Source organism: Pseudopodoces humilis, chromosome 9 (assembly GCF_049639895.1).
Source record: "Pseudopodoces humilis isolate 2021_Gansu_Grassland_sample_001 chromosome 9, ASM4963989v1, whole genome shotgun sequence".
Classification (NCBI taxonomy): Eukaryota; Metazoa; Chordata; class Aves; order Passeriformes; family Paridae; genus Pseudopodoces; species Pseudopodoces humilis.
Genome location: NC_142208.1, coordinates 31,338,986 through 31,358,901, shown reverse-complemented (window position 1 = coordinate 31,358,901; position 19,916 = coordinate 31,338,986). Strand labels below are relative to the sequence as shown.

At 38.6% G+C, this 19,916-nt stretch overlaps 1 protein-coding gene across 4 annotated transcripts in view; it reads right to left on the bottom strand.

Annotated features, from left to right (window-relative positions):
• PLPP4 (phospholipid phosphatase 4) overlaps positions 1–19,916 on the bottom strand; it is a 47,949-nt gene that overhangs the window by 6,742 nt on the left and 21,291 nt on the right. For all 4 annotated transcript variants that reach the window (XM_005520803.2, XM_088059581.1, XM_088059583.1 and 1 more), the window contains 3 exons: positions 16,857–16,920; positions 15,586–15,710; positions 383–553 (listed from right to left, as the gene is read on the bottom strand). In XM_005520803.2, the coding sequence (XP_005520860.1) occupies positions 383–553; positions 15,586–15,710; positions 16,857–16,920 (360 nt within the window). The remainder of the gene's footprint in view (positions 1–382; positions 554–15,585; positions 15,711–16,856; positions 16,921–19,916) is intronic.

Here is a 19,916-nt window from a genome sequence, read left to right as displayed (position 1 = left end):
GCAGGGTTTTCTGAGTTGCCACACATGAGTGTGTAATTGATGAATAGCACAGCCTTCTGCATCAGTTATGTCTCACACCTGAACTTCGAAGGACTCTGAGACAACAGTGACAGATGCAGCTGATCTGATGGGCACTGCACTCCAAAATTCCCTGCTGGGAGGGAGGAGAGGATGCTGTGGCAGAGTCCTGAAGCTCTGAAGGTCAGTGCTAGCTAATTAAACCTTGCTAGGAAACCCCAGCGTCAATCCAGGAGCAAGGAAAATCTACAGCACACCGATGTGTTTTAACTCACGTGATGCAGTGAAAAGAAAAAATAATCAAAGAAACACATGGCTAATTAAGAAAAAAAGAGTAGGAAAACAGGGTATGTCCATATCTCACCTTGCCAGTGATGTTTGTAGTCACACATCCGTGACAGGGCAATCATCATGGCACAGTAGAGGGGCAGAATTGCTGCACAGAGCCTCCAGCTCTTCCCTCGGCCGCTCTCCGTGAAGCAGTGCAGCTTTCCAGCCAGGTAAAAAGTGGTGAAGCCAAGGCCTGAAAATGCAACTGAGAAAGCAAAACACATCACTAGAGTAAATTGTAATTAGCATTGGTTGGTTGGGTTTTTTTAATTAAAGCAGTCATGATCTTGCAAACTTTTAAAAAATCACATTTTTGGCGAAGTGAATGAGAAAAGACATTCTCCAACAAGAACCATGACATACATGTATTCTTCACAGTAGTGGAGCAATGCAACCAGGCAAGGGAAGACTCAGAAGCAATTTGATTTTTTCTAATATATATATATACTCAGTTTTCACATAATCTGACATGTCTGCAAACACTGTGTTGCCTCTAGACACTCACCTATTCCACAGAAATTTAATTTTTTTCTTCCTTCAGCAATTTACCTTTTTCCTCTGGGGGAGACATCAGACACTAAATTAAACATTTAAGCAAATTTTTAACTTGAGTCACAAAAGCTTTTTCACGCTCCAACCTTCAGCACATCTTTCCTGATTTTAGACCTATTCTAAAACGTTAAGGTTCAAAGCAGAAAAAGATTCAGACAGTTTTCACTGTAATTGAATTACATTTAAATGAGATTTTTAGGTTCCATTACCCAGTTTCTATAGAACATGCACAAGTGGCAGTGACGAGAGAACTCATCTCCAAGTTTCTGCACTGAACTTCTTTCCTGTTGCAGTTCTTACACCTTCCAGACACTGGACAAGAAAAGGACTTGTTTGTATAATTTCATCTTCCAGATGAGTAAATGGGAGTGATCAAAATTAAATCTGTCTTGGATATGCAAATCAAATGAACTCCCTGAGAAAAAAAACTTTCCCACTCCAAAAATACATTTGTCTTCATATTTTGATTTTTCACCTCAGGTTATTATTTTTTAGGTGAACTGAAATCTGAAGGCAGCATTCCCAGGCAGAAGAATCAATTGCTTTGTGGTTTCATTTTCTGGCAATCTACAATACCCAGCAATTTAGAGGGCTTAAAGGAATATTGCCCAAACGAGGTGTTCAGTTCACACAGACTCATATTTAGGATTACTACCATTTAGCAGGCAATTTTACCAGCAATTGTCAGTGTGGTACACAGCAGCAGCAGTTTTAGCTAAAAGGGCTTTAGAGAGAAGCTGGTGATATTTTAAAAAGACTATTTCCCCCAGATTTGTGGGGTTCTTTCCAAGGTCTGCCACATTTCCAGAAGGAGGTGCTCATGGAAGAACATGGAATTCATCAGAATCTATATTTGTAATAAACACAAAGGCAGATCTTGCCTTAGGTGGTTGATGTGTTCCTCTAAATAAAAGGCAAAAAGAAGAGAGTGACAAACACTCCTCTAGGGGAACCCACACCTGACATAAGAGGGAAAAGAAATATATGATACTCTAATAATATATTAATATATAATACTAACATTGTGGCTGTAGAACTAGCATTGTGCAGAGAAGCCTTACACTGCAGAACTTCAGATCCTGGAGTGTGCAAATCCAGAAAGAGCTGCTTGACCCAACAGTCCCAGGGCATGCAGAATCAGCAGCCAAAACCACGGAATTAACAGCAAAGTGCTCTGGGATGTGGGATATCCATTATAAAAATAACAACAGAATTCAAGACAACTCAATTGCTGTGCACCCCATGCGGCAACTTTGCTTGATGGCTCTATTTTGAAGATGTCAGTCAAGAACATTAAGAAAAGCAATTCACTCTTCAAGAATCCTGGGCCTAAAGGTGACATTTACACTGAAGAATTGGTCCATCAGTAGAATATATTTGAGCACTTTTTCCTTCACCAGCTGGAGTCAATACATCATGAAGGAAATGCAAATACACACATGCCCTGAAGGGTCACACCCTGCCTACTGTCCTAGTAAAAATTATAAAGACAGATCCCAAGGATTCAGCAAAGCAATACAAAAACACTTCAAAGCTGCCTTTTCCAGAAAATAAATCAAACTCTCTTTATATAAGGAAGGGAAAAGCAATATAAAATACCAACCAGCCCTTTTTGGAGACATTGATGTAAATGAATAGAAGAAAATCAGTCTGATTTAGCTTAAAACAATGTCAGCACAAGAAACATGTTGATACAAATTCCAGACACAAATATTTAACAGATTTTAAATGTAAGATGAGAAAGGAATGAGGAAATTAGATATTTTTAACAATTTGTGTAGCTAACTCAAATTGAAGTCCTGAAGCCACAAGTTGCTGAACTCAGGAAAACCTCTCATGAGACAAGCCACGGGTTCTGTCATGGCTTATTAAAATGCTTTATCATTATTTGAATAAATAAAAATACATTAGACTCAATTGCTCTTTTTTAAAAAACTAATTCAGAAGGAACAAGGAGGATGCCAACATCTGGAGACACCACAGATCCCATCCTGACACCTGATTCCCTCCAGACAGGGGATTTAGGCAAGTTGAAAAACCTGTCTGTACAGACCAAACCAATTACCAAGCTGAAATGCATAAGGTGAGAAACTGTAAACAAGGATCTGATCTAAAGCACCCCAAATAAATTATTCATTTAAAAATGTAATTGCTTTTGTGAGTGTTTTTCTGAAATTTAAACTACCCCAGGAGGATCTTCAGCCTCTCAAGTTTTAGTGGATGCTTTGCTAAGTACACAATAAATGACTTTTTTCACATTAAGCAGTTTTTGAACTAAAGAAAACACCTCAGCTTGCTTAAGTGACATCAAATTCCAAAACAGCCATCCAGGTGGCCTTTGTAAGGATCAGATAAAATGATCCATCTCCTTGGCTGCAATGCCATATTTTTGCAGTGATTACTGTACATTTCCCAAATGCAAACCCAGACTGTTCATCACTGGAATTGCTTAGCAGCCTACTGAGGAATTCCAGCAGCTAGGGCTACTGCTGAATGCTCTCAGTTTCACACTCTTCAAAGACTGAAATGTTTATCTTTCTTGAAGGAAAAAGTATGATACCAAATGAGTGCATAAATTTTAATGCTGAAGTTCAATTCAAAGAGCATTTTATAGAAGTACAATTCCCAAAGAATGTTATGAGCTTATTATCACAAAATATTTTTTAGGTTTTTTTTCCCAAGTGGGACAGTCAATCACCTTCCCTTTGGCTTAGCTTTATTAATTTCTTTTCACAGAGAAAGACAGTTCAGCAGAGGCAACATGAAAAGCACATCACAAAATACAAATATATGCAGGGACTTGGGAAATAAAAATGAGATGTTGGAGACAGAGACATGGTAGAACAAAAATAGACTTCTATTATCTGAAAAGCAAGAGCATTAGTCATTAGATTGTTTTTGCACCACTGTCACAGTGAATTCTTATGAACTTTGGGGTTTTTTGGGGACATGTTTTTTATGTACCTTTCCAGACACCTCATCTCACCTGAAACTCCTCAGGTGGCCTCAGGATGCATCTCATTGCCACCAAAAAATGAGAGCTAAGTTTTAATTTGTTCAGTTAATGATGCTGTTTACAAAAAGTCCTAAAAGCAAACCTGGTCCACAGCCTACTTTTCCATTTCTGTGGGTAGAAACCTTGAAAAAATCCCCCTTCTCTGAGAACATAGTACAGAGAAGATCAAACCAGCTCAGACCCTGGAATTACTTTCAATAATTTCTCTTATTAAGCACAGTATCTAGACACAAACCTTAGATCACTGCCTCTTCATCCCTAATCGAAATTATGGCCATGTGGGCATTTATGAGATATTTAACAACAAATAATCCCTACCAAGGCAATTTTTTTTCTTTTCCAGGTCAACACTGGGAGATACCAAGTTCCAACCAATGGATCAGGGTTTCCTTCTTGCTTTCCTGCTTTGCTGTAATTACACCATCCTGGATAAGGATCACACCCTGCCCAACCTCTTGGCATTCCATTCACGATGCCAACTATTTGCATCACTCATCCAGAGATGTGCACATAATTTAAAACTTGTTTGAAGGAAATTGGCCCAAGCATACAGACTGGCATGTAAAATACAGTTAGAGGACATGCTGAGGAGCATCTCCATGGATAGAAACTTCACAGTGGAGGATCAGAATGCTTCTGTCAAACTCATGGTCAGCACTGTCAAAGAGTTTACTGGAATATACCAGTTTTAGTACTGCAAATAATCCCCCTAAATACTTCAAAAAGGAGCTAGGGAAACCCCAGGACTATGCCCAGCCTGAGCAGGATGGGTTATATAGAAAATCACTGCTTCTCTTTCCGTGGTGTGACACACAGCAGGAATAGGAAAGTGTTATTTGCTCCTGCAACATTGCAAAATGCAAAGCAATGAAGCCTGATCTATGCACCATCTGCCAGAGGAACTTTTCATTGGGGTTTTATGTGGAGAAGTAGAGTTTGGACAGGGGGAAGGAAAGGACTTTGTGCCTTTTTCACCCCCACTTTCCAAGTGAACCACGGAGAAAGTGGCTGCACAGCAGTATTTGTATGTTCACTGAATGCAGCGGGCTCCCAACTTGCCAAAAACTCTTGAGAGAGACTTTTAAATAACTCTTGAGAAAATCAGGGACTGGACAATTGGGCATCTTCATTCTCAGTTCAGTCTAGAATGAAGTTTGCTGTCTGAAGAGAGCAAAACTAGAGTTGGTTTCTGTTCTGGAGTACACAGTAGATTTGGGATTAATACCTTTAAACACACAAAGAAAAGAAAATACAATTTTTAAAAGTGCTAAATAATTGAGTTGTTCAGCATGGAGAAGAGAAGGCTCTAGGACAATCTGGTCTAGTGGGAGGTGTCCCTGTCCATGGCAGGGAGTGGAACTGGATGATCTTTAAGGTTCCTTCCAACCCAAACCCCACTCTGACCCTACATCCTTTGTGTAAAACAAATTCATAGAACATGTTGGCCAGGTAGGATAAATCCCAGTGAGGAGCCACTGCCTTACACCACCAGGGTTCCTGTATTAAAAACCCACCTTTTTTATTTATTTTTTTTTTTAATTCAGGAAGAAAGGAAAATATTTTTGAGGTATACACATAATCTGAACCTCAAACGGGCTCAAAAGAGTTGATTTATTAAGGCTGGAAAACTAAACATTACAGAGTTAATTTCACAAGCCCCTCATGAATTCCAAGAGCCCTTGCTGTTGAGTATTCACTGGTAATCATGTCAGAGGGGAGGAAGAAGCATTCAACATAACCATTCCTGAGTATGCTCAGAGTTTGAATTAAGAAGCCAATAAACCCCACAGGACTTTTTTTTTCCTTGTGTATCTAAGAAATCCATTTCATATTTCCCTGGATTCTTTTATAAAAGGCTGAAATATTTCAGTGAGACAGTGCCATACAGCTGTTAATTAAGAGATTTATCTTGGAAATAGGGGAGTAGCAGCCACTACTGCCAAAAACCTGTGGCTTGTAGCTTATTTGCTACTTAAAATACTCATTTTCAAGTGAAGGAAATATGATTATCCCCCATGAAATTGCTAGCTAAAGATAATTAACAGTTCAAATTTAGATACCCAACTATAATTACAAGTACTGAGGTAATATTTTATAAAAATTATCACAGGATAGCAAACATTTCTATTGAAATTCAATAATTTCTTCACTCTGAAGCACATAAATCACTTTCATTTTTCAAACTAATGGATATCTTTTAACATGTAAGAACATTTTCATTCTTAAAACTAATTTTAATTATTTAGTGAAAAGGGGAGGAGGAGCTACCTGTCCTTTCCTTCTGATGACATCATATTTCCCAGGCACCTTTTTTCTTTGTAGTGGCCCAGGAAGAAACACCACAAATGCTACATTCACTTAATTAGTGCTTCATCAGGCAAGTCTAGCGTGAGCATAAATTATATAATCAGCTTTAATATCATCAGAGAAGGCAACTCCTTGGGGATAATTTAACAGTAATGCTCTATACAGTGACAACCACTGAGTGGAGCAGTCAATTGTGAAGAGATAGAGACAATAAAATATTAACAACCAGCCAGCCCAGAAAAGGTGCTGGGATGTTCTGAGAGTTGTTGTAGAGTCTTTACCTGGCTAAGAAGATAATTCACACCCAGGCTGCTGTCACAGAATTTATAACAGGTTCAGAGAAGCAAAAAAAACCCAAGAGATTTCTCTCCTCCCAAAGCTGAGGAGGGGACTGGACAGAAACCTAATTCAGGAGTAATCCTGAGCATGCTTTCAGCCCAGATAAACAGAGTTCAGCTGGGGGGAATGGAACGTGTCCAAATAAATACAGCACTGGTCTGTGAACCAGTTATCAGGACTACAACTGTCAGAGGTAAATTCACATTTCCAAGGAATACCATGGAGCAGCACAGAGAATCAAGGCCAGATCCGTGGATATTCACATCCAAGTTACTTTCCTGCTCCTCATATTTAACTCCTACCCATCACCTGCCCTGCTGCAAGAGGCATTCTGCATAAATGATATTTTTCATTGAGATTCCAGCCACCTTGCCATACTAAACAATACCAGAAAGTGATATCATATCCTATTGTTTGACAGTATAAATAGCTTTTAAACATTGCCTATTGACTTTTTTGATATTTACATCAACTAGTAGTTCAATTTGTTTAGACAGGATCTTCCTGTGTTCATCTACACAAACTTACTGATTTCAAGGCAGTAATGAAGGCAGACAGAGAAGGGAACATAGAGAACAGAACAAAACAGAATATTTCATTTGGAAGGGACCAACAATTATCATCTATTCCTACTGCCTGACCACTGCAGGGCTGACCAAAAGCTAAAGCAAATTATTGAGAGAAGTGTCCAAATGCCTCTTGAACAGTGACAGGCTTGGGGAGCACTGCCCAGCTCTCTGGGAAGCCTCTTCCAGTGTTTGACCACTCCTTTGGCAAAGACTTTGTTCTAATATCGAGTGCAAACCTCCCCTGGCACAGCTTTGAATCACTGCTATGTGTCCTGCCACTGGATCCCAGGGTGAAGAGATCAGCAAAGACAGGCTAATAAAATGAAGAGTAAAATGTCATATGGTAGAGAACTTCATGCATGGCTGGCAAGTGATGTTTTAAATATTTAGTGATATTTAAATATTTTTAAATGAGAGTTAATGCGACTCAGCAGTCATGCTAAATCATGTTTAGTCCCAAGTGTCTGTGGAAATGCTATGATAGCATAAACATTGGGTCAATCATTCTGATTTCTAGTTTCTGATTAATTCCCTCAGTAAAATCATCCAGAGATTTCTTCTTTCCCCCCACCTCCCCTGTGAGTGATTTTTATTTTAAATACTTTCCATGCTATTTCATCTACAGATCCAGCTTGCACTGGCTCCCAACATGATTAGAAACCCTCAACATAGTCATTCTCCAAAAGTTCCTAGTTGCTTATATAAAATGTATGAACCAGACTGAGATTTCTAAACCCACTTAGTTCATGTTGAAACAAAGGAAAACTGAAAGTGTCAAAAGAAAATCACCAGACAAATCTGTCGTTTTCAACAAAGCAGTATTAGTTTTAAAATCATTTTGCATAAATATTTGTCATGTGGGTTTTGTTTGAGAAAACACTGATGTCATTATTTGCTCAGTCTTCTGCAGAAGAAGGAGGGGGAAAAAATTACCTGCAATAGCTCATGTTTTCTATGTAGAACTGACAGCATTAGCAAAATCCAAATGAGGCTTTTGCAGGTGCTTTTTTTTTCTTTCTGGCATAAATAGTATACTTGATTTCCTGCATTTATCTCATAGCTTTTATCTCAAGAGCCTTTTAATATCCCCTTGCTTTCAAGAGACCTAAATTAATGTTTTCAGAAAATGTTATGACTGAGATTCCTGCCGTTTGATAAATCAGTCAGCCACCTCTAAAGGAAGCTGCCTGGCATTTTAAGTTTATCATTCAATTTGAAGAGTTTTATTGAGTTATTTTTCTTTTGCTTATAGCAGAATTGTAGTTGGTACTCCTGATTTTAATGAAATAATTCTGGATTGACTCAGAGTTATTTGCATTAGAAGAACATGATCTTATGTGAGTCAGGTCTATCCCTTTTGCTGCTCAAATGGGATTTTAGTGTGCAAGGAGGATTTGGAGACTGATCACAACTAATTCTTTTGGGGTGGAAAAGACCCACCCCAACTTATAAAGGTGAGAGCTCTGTAGGGAGTTTCCAAGTCCTCATGGACACAGAATATTTGGGTTTGCTTCCAAGTAGCTCTAATATATGTAGAAAAGCCTCCTACATATTCTGATTTATTCTTACCATGGGCTGGAAGACCTCACCACGTGCTGCAAGGGCAGTTTCAAGGAATCTCAGTATTTGCCAGTACTGAAGTGAGACTTCTTCCTTAAAGATGGTCAGGAAGCGATGTGCCAGCCCCCTCTGAGTTCACAGCCTTCCATTTCCAAACCAAACTTGTGCTTTCTGACCCATTTCACCCCAGAGAAGAGCTGTCACTACAGTTCACAGATGGAAATTGATCTTTACATCTCTGGTGTGACTCAGAGTCCTTTTAACTGAAAAGGTCAGGCAGAAGAACAATGGTCTTTACTTTAGATACTGAAATCTACAGCAACAAAGTCTTCTGCAGCCTGTGAAACCAAGCATTTGCCTTAACCTTAGCTTACAAATTTTGCCTTAAAAGCTAAAGTTAGGCAAAAAAGAAAGGAAGAATCAGACTGAAAAGTAATTAAGCGCCTTCTCTGCACAGATGAAAGCAAACTGAACTGATATAATGACCAAGAAACAGCTGCTGGGAAATCTGGTTTATTGGAGCTGAGATCAGAGATTTACTGACACTTGCAGCTCACTTTTTTAACTTCAGATTTCTACATATTTCCATTTTGTCTGTAAGTGTAAACTATAGCTTGAAAGGCAAAGAAAATAATCTTCTTCACTTCTAAAGGGCCATTACTTTCTCAAATATATCAAGACACCTTCATTCATCAAGGAGATAATTAAAAAACATATGACAACACAAGTTACTGTTATTGTCCCCACAGCTTCTGATTGCATTCTTCATTTCAGATTTCTGATTGAATTCTCTGATTTCTTCAGCAATATTCAACAGCACTGTCTACAAACTTCTTTCAGCAATATAATAAAAAGAAGAAAAACAAAAACACCCACACAAGAAATGAAAGCTCTCACACAGCTCTATGTTAACATTCATTCTGTATAATATAAAATATATAATATTATATTATATATATAATATAAAATTATACAAAATATAATATTATATATTATAAATATAAAATTGAGATGCTACAACAAAATCATTTCTTAAAAAAACTCTATTTTTTTCCTTGCAAAAAGGAATCTCTGGACTCAAATATTTTTATTTAAAAAAAAAATCAATTACACAACTGAGCCAAAAGTCAACTTTTCAAAGTAATTTAAGTAACTAAATTGCAGCTAGAAAAATAAAAATCACATGAGTGTTTTATTTATTTTGCTGCCGATACAGCAATTTTATACAAGATATGTTAATTTTGAATTGATTTTATTCCCATAATGCCACCCAATCCAACATGAAATTATAAGTTAAATTATCTCTGCAGCCACTGTGCTAAAATAAATGATTTTTAGAGAGTTTGGCTTCCAGTCAATTGATGGGACCTTTCTCTCAGGGATCAATAGCCAGCAGGAATCTCCTGAAGCCCAACACAGGGAAATGCAAATTCCTGGAGTTGGGCAAGAACATCCCAACTCTGTTGGGTGGTAGCCAGTGCAACCTGAGGAGACAACTGGCACCAACTGAAGCACAGGAAATTGCATTTAAATATAACAACATTTTCACTGAAAGAGTGGTCAGGCACTGGAGCAGGTCTCCCTGTGAGAGATGTTGTGGAATCTTCACATTAAATCAAAACTCAACTGGAAATTGTCCTCTGGAACCTTCTCACCCTGACGCTTCTTTCAGTTGTGGCTGGAACTGCACAATTTCCAGAGGCACCTTTATCCTCAAAGTTCTGTGAATCCAACTATAAATTGATATAAACCAGACTAGCAAGTGATAATTCATTTTTTTTTCACAGCAGACACATCCATTTCAAGATGTCTGTTTGGGTATTGATGGGCTCAGTCTCCCCCTGACCACCAACACCCAGCAAGTACAAACTCCAAGGACATTAAATTAACCTCTCACCAAGTCACTATTTTTGCTTCAGTAAAAAGGTACCAAAACCAGTTCCATGATACTTCCTCTAATCTAATTCCTCAGCTGAAAAACACAGCTTCAATAGTTCTGGCCAATTCAGAAATAACACAATTAAAAATAGTCACTAAATAAAGCTGAAGCCAAAACTGGTAACTGCAATCTGCTTGCAAATGCTTTGAGCAGAATAAGAGCCTAAAGGGAGTTATATCATCAAGAATTAATCACTTCCTCTAAGAAAGCAAACAGGGTCAAGAATCTGGCATTAAATTCACAGAGGATTTTTGGTGTTTCTAAATAAATTGTGTTGTGTTACTATTATTTACCCATATTTGCTTGTACAAGGACTCCATTACTACAATCACAGCAGCATGTGGGACCTCTCCCTGTCCAGGATTTCATTTTTTCTTTTAAGATAAATAGCTCATTTTACTGAACAATATTTGAAGCAAGCCTGTGATGCTGATTTGCTGCTTACTGTTCTGATAAGCAACATATGATCATAAACATTTAAGAAACAAACATGAAGTTCTCCTGGTTTTGGCAATAAGACTCATTTATTATCTATTTTAACATAAGCACATACTACTTTTGTAGCCCTTTTGTTTGCTGTTGGTGGCCTGTCTTCATTTATACAGGTGAAAGCTGGGTCAAAGGTTCAGTTAGAATGCAATGGATCAGGTTTTTATTCCTTTGATTTAGAGCTCAGTATCCAAACCTTGGTATTACCAACCACAAAAGATGATCTGGATTCATATTTTAAGCCAGAATTCATTTCAGACAGCAACTGGAAAAAGAAGTGGACAAAACCCAACTCATAAAATTTGGTAGAACCAGTTTATATTTGTGCCATTACCAGGACATAAAGTGAAAAGAGAATTTTCCCCTTTTTCTCCTCCCTCCTTCCAGCCACCTGTCTGGTGATGTGACAACATCACAGGTAATTTACTGCTCATATTCTTCTGCTCTCCTCTGAGAACTCTTTAGAAGGGCATTGCAACAATTTTAAGCTACAAGTCATGAACCCTACGTGCTTTCAGAAACGTGAGCTCTCATATGGAAAACATGCTCAGTATTCCTGTCACCTTAATTAAACATGTTCTTGACGTGTGGTCAAGCAGAATCAGCCTTCGTTGTGCATGAAAAAACCCTGGTGGCTTCTGGGCTGAACATGTTCCCTGAAAAAATGTAGATGTATTCTCCAAACAAAGACATTTATCCAATTATAGCAATTACAACCAATTATAGCTAATTGCAATTTAAGACTAACACAGGATCTTGGAAGCTGACATTCTCCCTCATGACCCCACAGTAATAATACAAATTCCAAATTCTGTCACCAAAATAAACTCAGACCTCCCTGTCCACACAAATACCAGACAATCAAATGCTCACCTCTTGTATCCTGTATAAAGAGAGGAACATTGTGAAATCTTCCTGGAGCTGGCCAATGCATAAAGGTACTCAAAGTAACAAACTGTTAATTAAATGAACCTGATTTATTTTCCATTTTTAATTACTGAATATCTGGCCTACCTGGAATTGCTCCATTGGATACAAACCTGGAATTACAAGCATTTATTTCCCATGCACATTGATTTTTAGATAAATAACACCCCAGGACTTGTAAGTTCCTATTTTGTTTGTGGAGAGATTTTGTCAACCTGACCTAAATGTCAAAATGACATCAGACATGAGATGAAAAGGAAGAAATAAATTATGAAAAGCTGTCTATCCATCCCATTAGTATAATGTATGCCTGCAAATTTGGTGATCTTTTCAGGTCCCAGTTGTGCACATGACTTGTCCAATTAAATGTTCTGTGTTCATTCACCTTAATTTTCCTTCTGCATGTGTTGGATTCAGTTTATCTCTCTTTATCCACACATCACATTTTTCATCAACTGGTATGGTGGGTAATCATTACCAATAAAAGGTTTCTACTGATTTCTGCATCATTTGTTCTGTTTGTTTCATTGAACACAAACATTCTGTCTGTCTGTCCCTTTGGTTGCTCATTTTTGATCTTTTGCTTGCTGCTGATGTTTCTGTCTCGTTGCAAGGAAGGAAAAATACATCTGGAGAGGTGGGGATGCCATGAGGCCTCTCCTAGGCAGGCTGCACAAAGGTTCTCTGCAAGAGAAACTCTTCAGAAGGCACACAGGAAGGACACAGGCAGGAAAAAAATAAAATTGCTGCATTTATGATATTCATAAACATCAGTTTTGATGAACTATGGGCATAGAGAGGCTGCATGGTACCATCACAGGTGCTAGCTTTAAATTAGCATAAAACTGCCAATGGATTATAAAATCATGGAAATAACAAATACAGAATAAACAAACTTATATTTCAGCATTATTTTGGGTCAGAATAGCAACATTTGTGCCACTCAGGAGCACCTCTGAGCTACTGGACACAGTCAGGAGTCTGGGCTCCCTACAGCCAAAGGTCCATTCCCTCACACAAGATTGGCAGTACACTGAAAAAGAAGCAAAATGGGCTCCAAACAATCCAAAAGATCCAGAGATTTCTTTGATCCAGTGGAACATGCAAGTCACTCTTTGGCTTTACGAAAATGTCTGTGCTCCACACATTTTTCTTCTCTGTATGACCTGCACTCCTTGGCCCAGGGAGGTGAGGCCAAGAAAATCGTCTGTGCTCCAGGAAAGCAGAACTCTCCTTCAGGACAGGTGTTGGCTCTGAGAGTGGTAACAGGTTGTTCACAACATTTTTATGGAGTAAGCAAGGTCAGGCCAGGCCATCTGGGAGTGCCAGTGCTGTCACTCTTGATACACATCCCTGCATTTTGCACTCTTACAGCTCCCCATTTCCAGCACCACAGATTTTCTTTTTAAAGGCCTCGTCTTGCATGGGTGAGGTTTTAGATTCTGGTATAATAAAGCTTGTGACTGACAGCCTATCCTAGAAATGCCTTAAGAAACACTGTTTTGAAGATGAGAATGGCTCCTGACTGAAGCTTCTAGCCCCTCTTTGTGAGCTGCCTGCCAGCTTTTACTTGTGATTTATTTTCCTCATGGGTTCAAGTGAAGTGGGAAATACCAAATTGCTCTGAGCTACTTGTAACCATCATACCAAGAGAGGTACTATAGATTATGTCAACTCTCTTCCTCACCACTTGCATTTCTGCAGTCATGAAGACAGAAAAAATAATTCCCCAAACACTAACAGAAGCAAAAAAAGGAGCGCTTTTTGGTGCTGGTCCATGAATTTTACAACACACACTGAAGGGATGACAGAAATCTGAAGAGTGGAACTCCTTCACTTTACCTTGTAACAATCTTGTGCTGAAGGAAGGGAGAAAAGTGTCAAGAAAAAATTTTGGACTGAGATTAAGGAAGAAAAGTTTGTAAATACCTACACTCTAAGAAGACAGGAAGGACAGCTTTTAAAACTGAGCTAAGAAAAAGGAAAATTATAGCAGAATTTGCAAACAAGAATTATTATATCCCAAACACCCTCATTGCTTCATAGGTGAAGGAAATCAGAATAATGGTGTGCTTCCCATACCACTTTTTTGGTTTCCACTCTTTATACTAATGAAGCAATAGCAAGAAACTAAATTCATGATCACAACTATTCTTGATAAACTATTCTTGATAAAACTGACAATTTTGGTTATAGAAATAATTTTGCTACAGAAAAGAAGGGTTAGCATTGCGTGATTGTCAAATTAAATGCTTTCCTTTTCCATAATGAGACTAAAATATGTATGGATTTTTAAGGCTTGTCAGAGACTTAGATATTATAACATCAGGCTTCAAACAGCTAAGCAGTTCAAGCAGCTGCAGAATTGCCTCACTCCAACAAACACTTCCCAAGTGATAAAAATTACTGAATATATAATATCTCTTCGTTCTTATCACATTTTAATAAAAGGCTTTGTGGTGGGAAGCACAGTAAACTCAGCCATGCACTAATCTTATATCAGTGATGGAGAAAGCTGCTCTCATAATTTTGATCTAAATACTCTGGGACCTCATTCTGCTCCAATAAATTTGGTGTGAGCTGCAGCACCATAACTCAGTGCTTATACAGCCAGTGCCAGGTGAAAGGAAAATTCCAGGATTCCTTCTGTGCCTGCCCCACTGGCTTGGAATTAAAGCTCATAACATATCCACAAGCATCTACTACTCTCTTATTTATTTATTTCTGTGACTCAAACAAGAATGAAAGAGCAAAATCAGCTCACAATTTCATTCATCTCATCATCCACCTTGTTTGCATTAGATACTTCTGCACAATTAGGCAATTTGAATTTATCACTTTCAAAAAAATTCATAGATACAACTTACTGGTTCTCAATTGTCAGTTCTTAGAACAGCTGACAGCAACAAACATTACTGGCCAAAAAACCCCAAAGAAGCTTACAGTAATGAAGTTATTTTACAGATGAGAAAAATAATTAGACATTACATAAAATACACTAGAAATCTTCTCAAAACAGAGCAAGGAACCTTTGCAAACATCTAAATTAGTCAGACTAATTAAACCAGAGAGATGAATTCTCAAAAAGCCACCTACACATCTGTCAGGACACAGCACAGACTGGGGGTATCTGATCAAACCATGAGACCTAGACTGAGAACCACCTCAAAGCCAAAAGAAGAGTGACTGTACTGTCCTCCTTCATACTCCTCTGGAATAAAACAAAATTTCACTATATAGACAAAGGTCTGCACTGGGGAGCAGATGCCCCTCAGAACCAGTGTTCTGTAGCCCTGAATATGCTTCACTCTGCTGACAGTCCTGCTATGACTCTGAGCCATCTCAGGTGGTCCCAAAATAAGGAAGGGTCACAGGCTCACAATTTTATTTCCAGAAGGAAATTTCTGACTTTCTGAAAGTGAGAAATTCAGACTCCTCCAGCAAAAATCAGGTTCACAATCCAGAAGAAAAAGAGCAACCCCAAACCACAAACAGGACAGCTTTTTTACAAAGGAGGCACAGTGTTTAAGTGAACTTACAGGAAGAGTGGATGCTTGGAAAGCTTTTTCTGCCTTCAGAGACCAGGTCTGGATCACCTGTGCAGTGCATTTCAGAGTTCATTACTCCATCTGGAAAGCAGCGGTAAAAGAAATCGGGACGCGGTCTACAAGAAACACCATGGATATTAAAAATACAAAAGCTGTAGTAACAAATAAACCTCAAAGTGATTATTACATTTACTGCTTATTACACACATGCAGGTTACTCTTGCCTAGAGTGATTTGTTTTAAACAGAGTGAAGTGTAATGACTCCCAAATTTTCACAGGTCTTGCCAAAACACCCAGCTCAGAACATCCTAAAAACATCCACCAAAATCTAAACCAGCCTTGATGCTGTCTCAGTGCATTGAGAAAGACCTCTGAGTTTCTCCTGCTGTGAGCTGGGCCTGTAGGTGTGACTGGTGTCATACTGATCCTGAGCCAACAAACCACGTGGAGAAGAAAAGTGAACCATCACAGATCCAGAGACAAGCTGACAGCAAAATACTTGGCTTGGAGTGCAAGAAAAATGATCTTATACCTGTCTAAAGAAGAGGGTGTACTCTTAATTATTTTAAAAGCACCCATCAAATTACTGTCAGGCCATCAGTCCTGCAGCAGAAAGGGTTCATCAGAAACCAAACACAAATATTATTTCCTCAATGCTGCAAAACATCCCAACAAAAGCAGCACTGGACTCTGTCAGAGTATGAATTTAAGTCAAATGTGTATTTTTCAGCTGAAATTATTCAAAATTTTGATAAAGAGACAAAAAGTGCCTAAAAACATATTTTCCAGGGAGTTCTGTTTGCCAGATTTTTCTGGGCCCTTCATTGAAAATAACGCTGCCCTAAGGAAATGTTCGACCTAGGGATCCATTCACTGCTTAGCTCCCAGGTTTGTCTGATGTCACCTGGACACAGAACAGCTGATTCCTGTTTAATCAGACAAGGAGTGCTGGAATCTGAGCTCCCACATGCTGTGACTCTTCCCTCCCGTTTAATGAACAGATTTCAACTCCTCTCAAACCCCTCTCGTGTCTGGACCTGCCAGCGACTCAAACAGCGCCATGGACCCCTGCCTCCGCGGGATGTCACCTAATGAAGCTGTCCAACACCTGCACCAGCCCAAGGACAGCTCCACAGGGTCCCCCTGACTCCTCGTGCTCTGGAGCAGCAGCTCTCTATTTCTGGGGATTTGTTGTAGCAGTCAGTCTGTCTCCATTTCTCTCAGCAGTTAAACCCATCGTTTATAACATGACAGGACTTACCTTCCCACTATTAATTTAATAGTATTTGTGCAGACACCATTCAGAGCTAGAGCCAAGGAAACAGCTACAAAACAGAATGAGCAAACAGAACAATAAGTACCTTAGTACCAAGGAACAAATTGCAGCATTACAGCATTTGATTTACTGAATTAAACCTTTACTGGACTGAAAACTGAATGTTTTTTGGTTTTTTTTTCAGCCTACTGTTTTTCTTGTTAGCCAGACTAAAGACAGACCTCAGACCATCAGAATAATCATGACTTGCTTTGTTCTTATTTCCCTGCTCCAAGCCAGTTTTCCTACCATGCCATTTGCAAAAGTCAACAAATGGGAAAAAATTAGAGAATTAAGTACTGTGGGTTTGCAATTTTTGGGTTTTGTAATTTACCAGATTAAACTCTCATGTTCGTTATGTCAAACAGAATTCCTGTTTAGACCAATACACAAGATATATAGATATATCTAAACACATGTGTGTATATATATATATATGTGTGTGTGATCCACTTAAACACTTCACTTTCAGCCTAAAGAACTACATTTTGGGTAGAACTACAATTGGATGACTTTATTTCTCTTCCAAAAGGATTTGGATGTTTTGATTAAATATTTCAGTGTTTTCCCCTTATGTTTGCTCCCATGATTAACAATTTTTTCTAATAAGATTGGGGAACAAGAAGGAACTGTCATACCAGGTAAGACTTAATCATATTTTCTATTTTTGCTTGCACGCCAAGTCCCTAGACTTTCCAAAGAACCTCATCTCAGGCCTGTGGAGATCTTTGCCTTGATTTCACTGGCTCTTGGATCCTGCACATGCACACATTTTAGATTAAAACTGATTTAATTTTGCAGTCCACACCGTAGCTCTCTGTTGCAAGCCAGGAGTCAATGAATTTTATTTCCCATCTGGAAAAAAAAAAGTCTGATTTCCAGCAGAACATTTACAGTAATATAACTTTGATTATGACAGCCACATGAGCTATTTTCTCCTTGGGCTGCTGCCCCAGCTGCTGCACTTCAGCAGCACTCATCCTGTCTCCATAAAACCTTTGCCTGAGGATATTACAGATCATAAAAATGTGTTATAGGATCTATTTTTTAAAGCTAAAAAAAAAGTGGGACCTTCATCAAAGCAAAAATAAGGGTTTTCTCAGAATATAACAATAGCTGCCAGCAAAAATAAAAGAACAAGTCAATCCTAGAGACACCCAAACTGTTAAAAAAACTCCTCCTCTTTCAACACCTCTGTTCACAGTGACCACTCAATCCCATGCTCTGTTTTTCCACTCCATCATTTTGTCTCAGTTTTTTATGGAAATTGCATGGGGAACTTTTCCATTATGTCAAATGCAGATGATCAGCAATGCCACAGTACTACACTCCCCTTCTTAAAAAACATCTGCTTTTGAAGACAGCAAGTAAAATTCAGTCTTTTTGTCTTGATTGTTCCTTGTACACCTGACAGAGCTGTGCCTTCACTGTTGCACATTCCTCACAGTGGCAATCCAAGCATCAAGTGACAGTGTGAATGTAGGATGGTAAAAAAAAATTCTAATTAAAAAAAAATGCTCTATTTGGTTTTGTTTTCTTTAAGAAAGATCCCTATTGCCCATCTAAAGTCATATAATCCAGTCAGTAAGAGATTCAGGCACTCCCAGGGGAAGGTTTAAGGGCACCTAAATCAACTCCTCCTTACTCCAGGTGCATTGAATCCCCTTCTTTGCATTATGAGGGGCAAAGAATTTTCATCTCTTTTTAACCTTTTCTCTCCTCCATGCTTCATGCTTAAAGAAATCCACCTTTTGGGGCAATCCCTGAACATTCTTTATAGACATTTATGTGCCAGATCTCAACTAATCAAAGGCCCACCACACCTAAGAAACCTTCACATCACCAGGCACTGTTAGTGTACAGTGCACTTGAACAAAAATGAGCCACAAGAAGTTCCACACTTATGGCACATAAACAGAACATCAAGGTTGTTGTTTCCTTAGTCAGGGTAGCAAGAGGAATGCTGGGGAAGCTGGTGACTTTTCTCCTAAATGTTATAGAGGGAATAACAACAGAAGGTAAAACAGCAGGAAAAAAATATTGTCTTTTTAGAACAAAAAGGTGAAAGTGATGAAGAAACTGAGCCTGAGCTCCTTTCCTTCTTACACAACAGAAAGTGAGGCTCAGAGCTGACTGTGTTTTATGAATGAGGAGTTATTTCCACTGAATGGACTTGTCAGTAAAGTATCACTGCAAGACATTTCAGAACTTACAGCAAATGACTGGCAGCATTCAAAACAAACCTAGGATTGTTTCATACTTGTGTGAGAGCAGCTGGAGAAAGAATAATCTATGGGAATGAAGCTTTTTCCAAGGCAGATACACAATGCCATTAATATCCTATCTACTTAAGGCAAGGCAGAGTATTTCTTTGATTTTACTATATAAGGGTCAATAAATAAAGTGTAAATTAGCCAGTAATACAGAATTTCAGAATTGTGCACATTTCGAACATAAGGCCAACAAAAACATTTGCAGTTCTTAGTGCTTCAGGGTTTCCCTTGCCAGTGAAAGTGCTGAAGCAATATTGGTCTCTGGCAATATCTATCTAAAAAGGATCTGAGCATGTATCACTGGAAGATTTCAAGAGATAGGCACAGCCAGAATTAGCTGGAACAGCTTAAAACTTACCCTCTCCACTGTCCTCTACTCCAATTTTCTGCCTACAACTGTAATTAGACCTCACCCATAGCACAGCCACTACTGCTCACAGTCCAGGATTAAGTGCACAGCTAATTCCATTGGCAGTTTAAGATGAAACAACAGCTTTCTAATTAGAAAAACTGAGCCAAGAGCAGAATTTTGCAATGGATAACAGTAAATTCCAGGAGAAGATCAGAGAAAACAATGAGAGGAGCAATTTCCTCCACCGAGTAGCTGAGTCGCACAGGACGTTCCAGTCAAAGCCTTAATTTAGAATAGCTGCAAGTATAAATAAGAGGTAATAGATTGGGTGTGACTGAAAAATATGCACCTGAACAGTCTCTCAGATAGACTTGTCTTTGC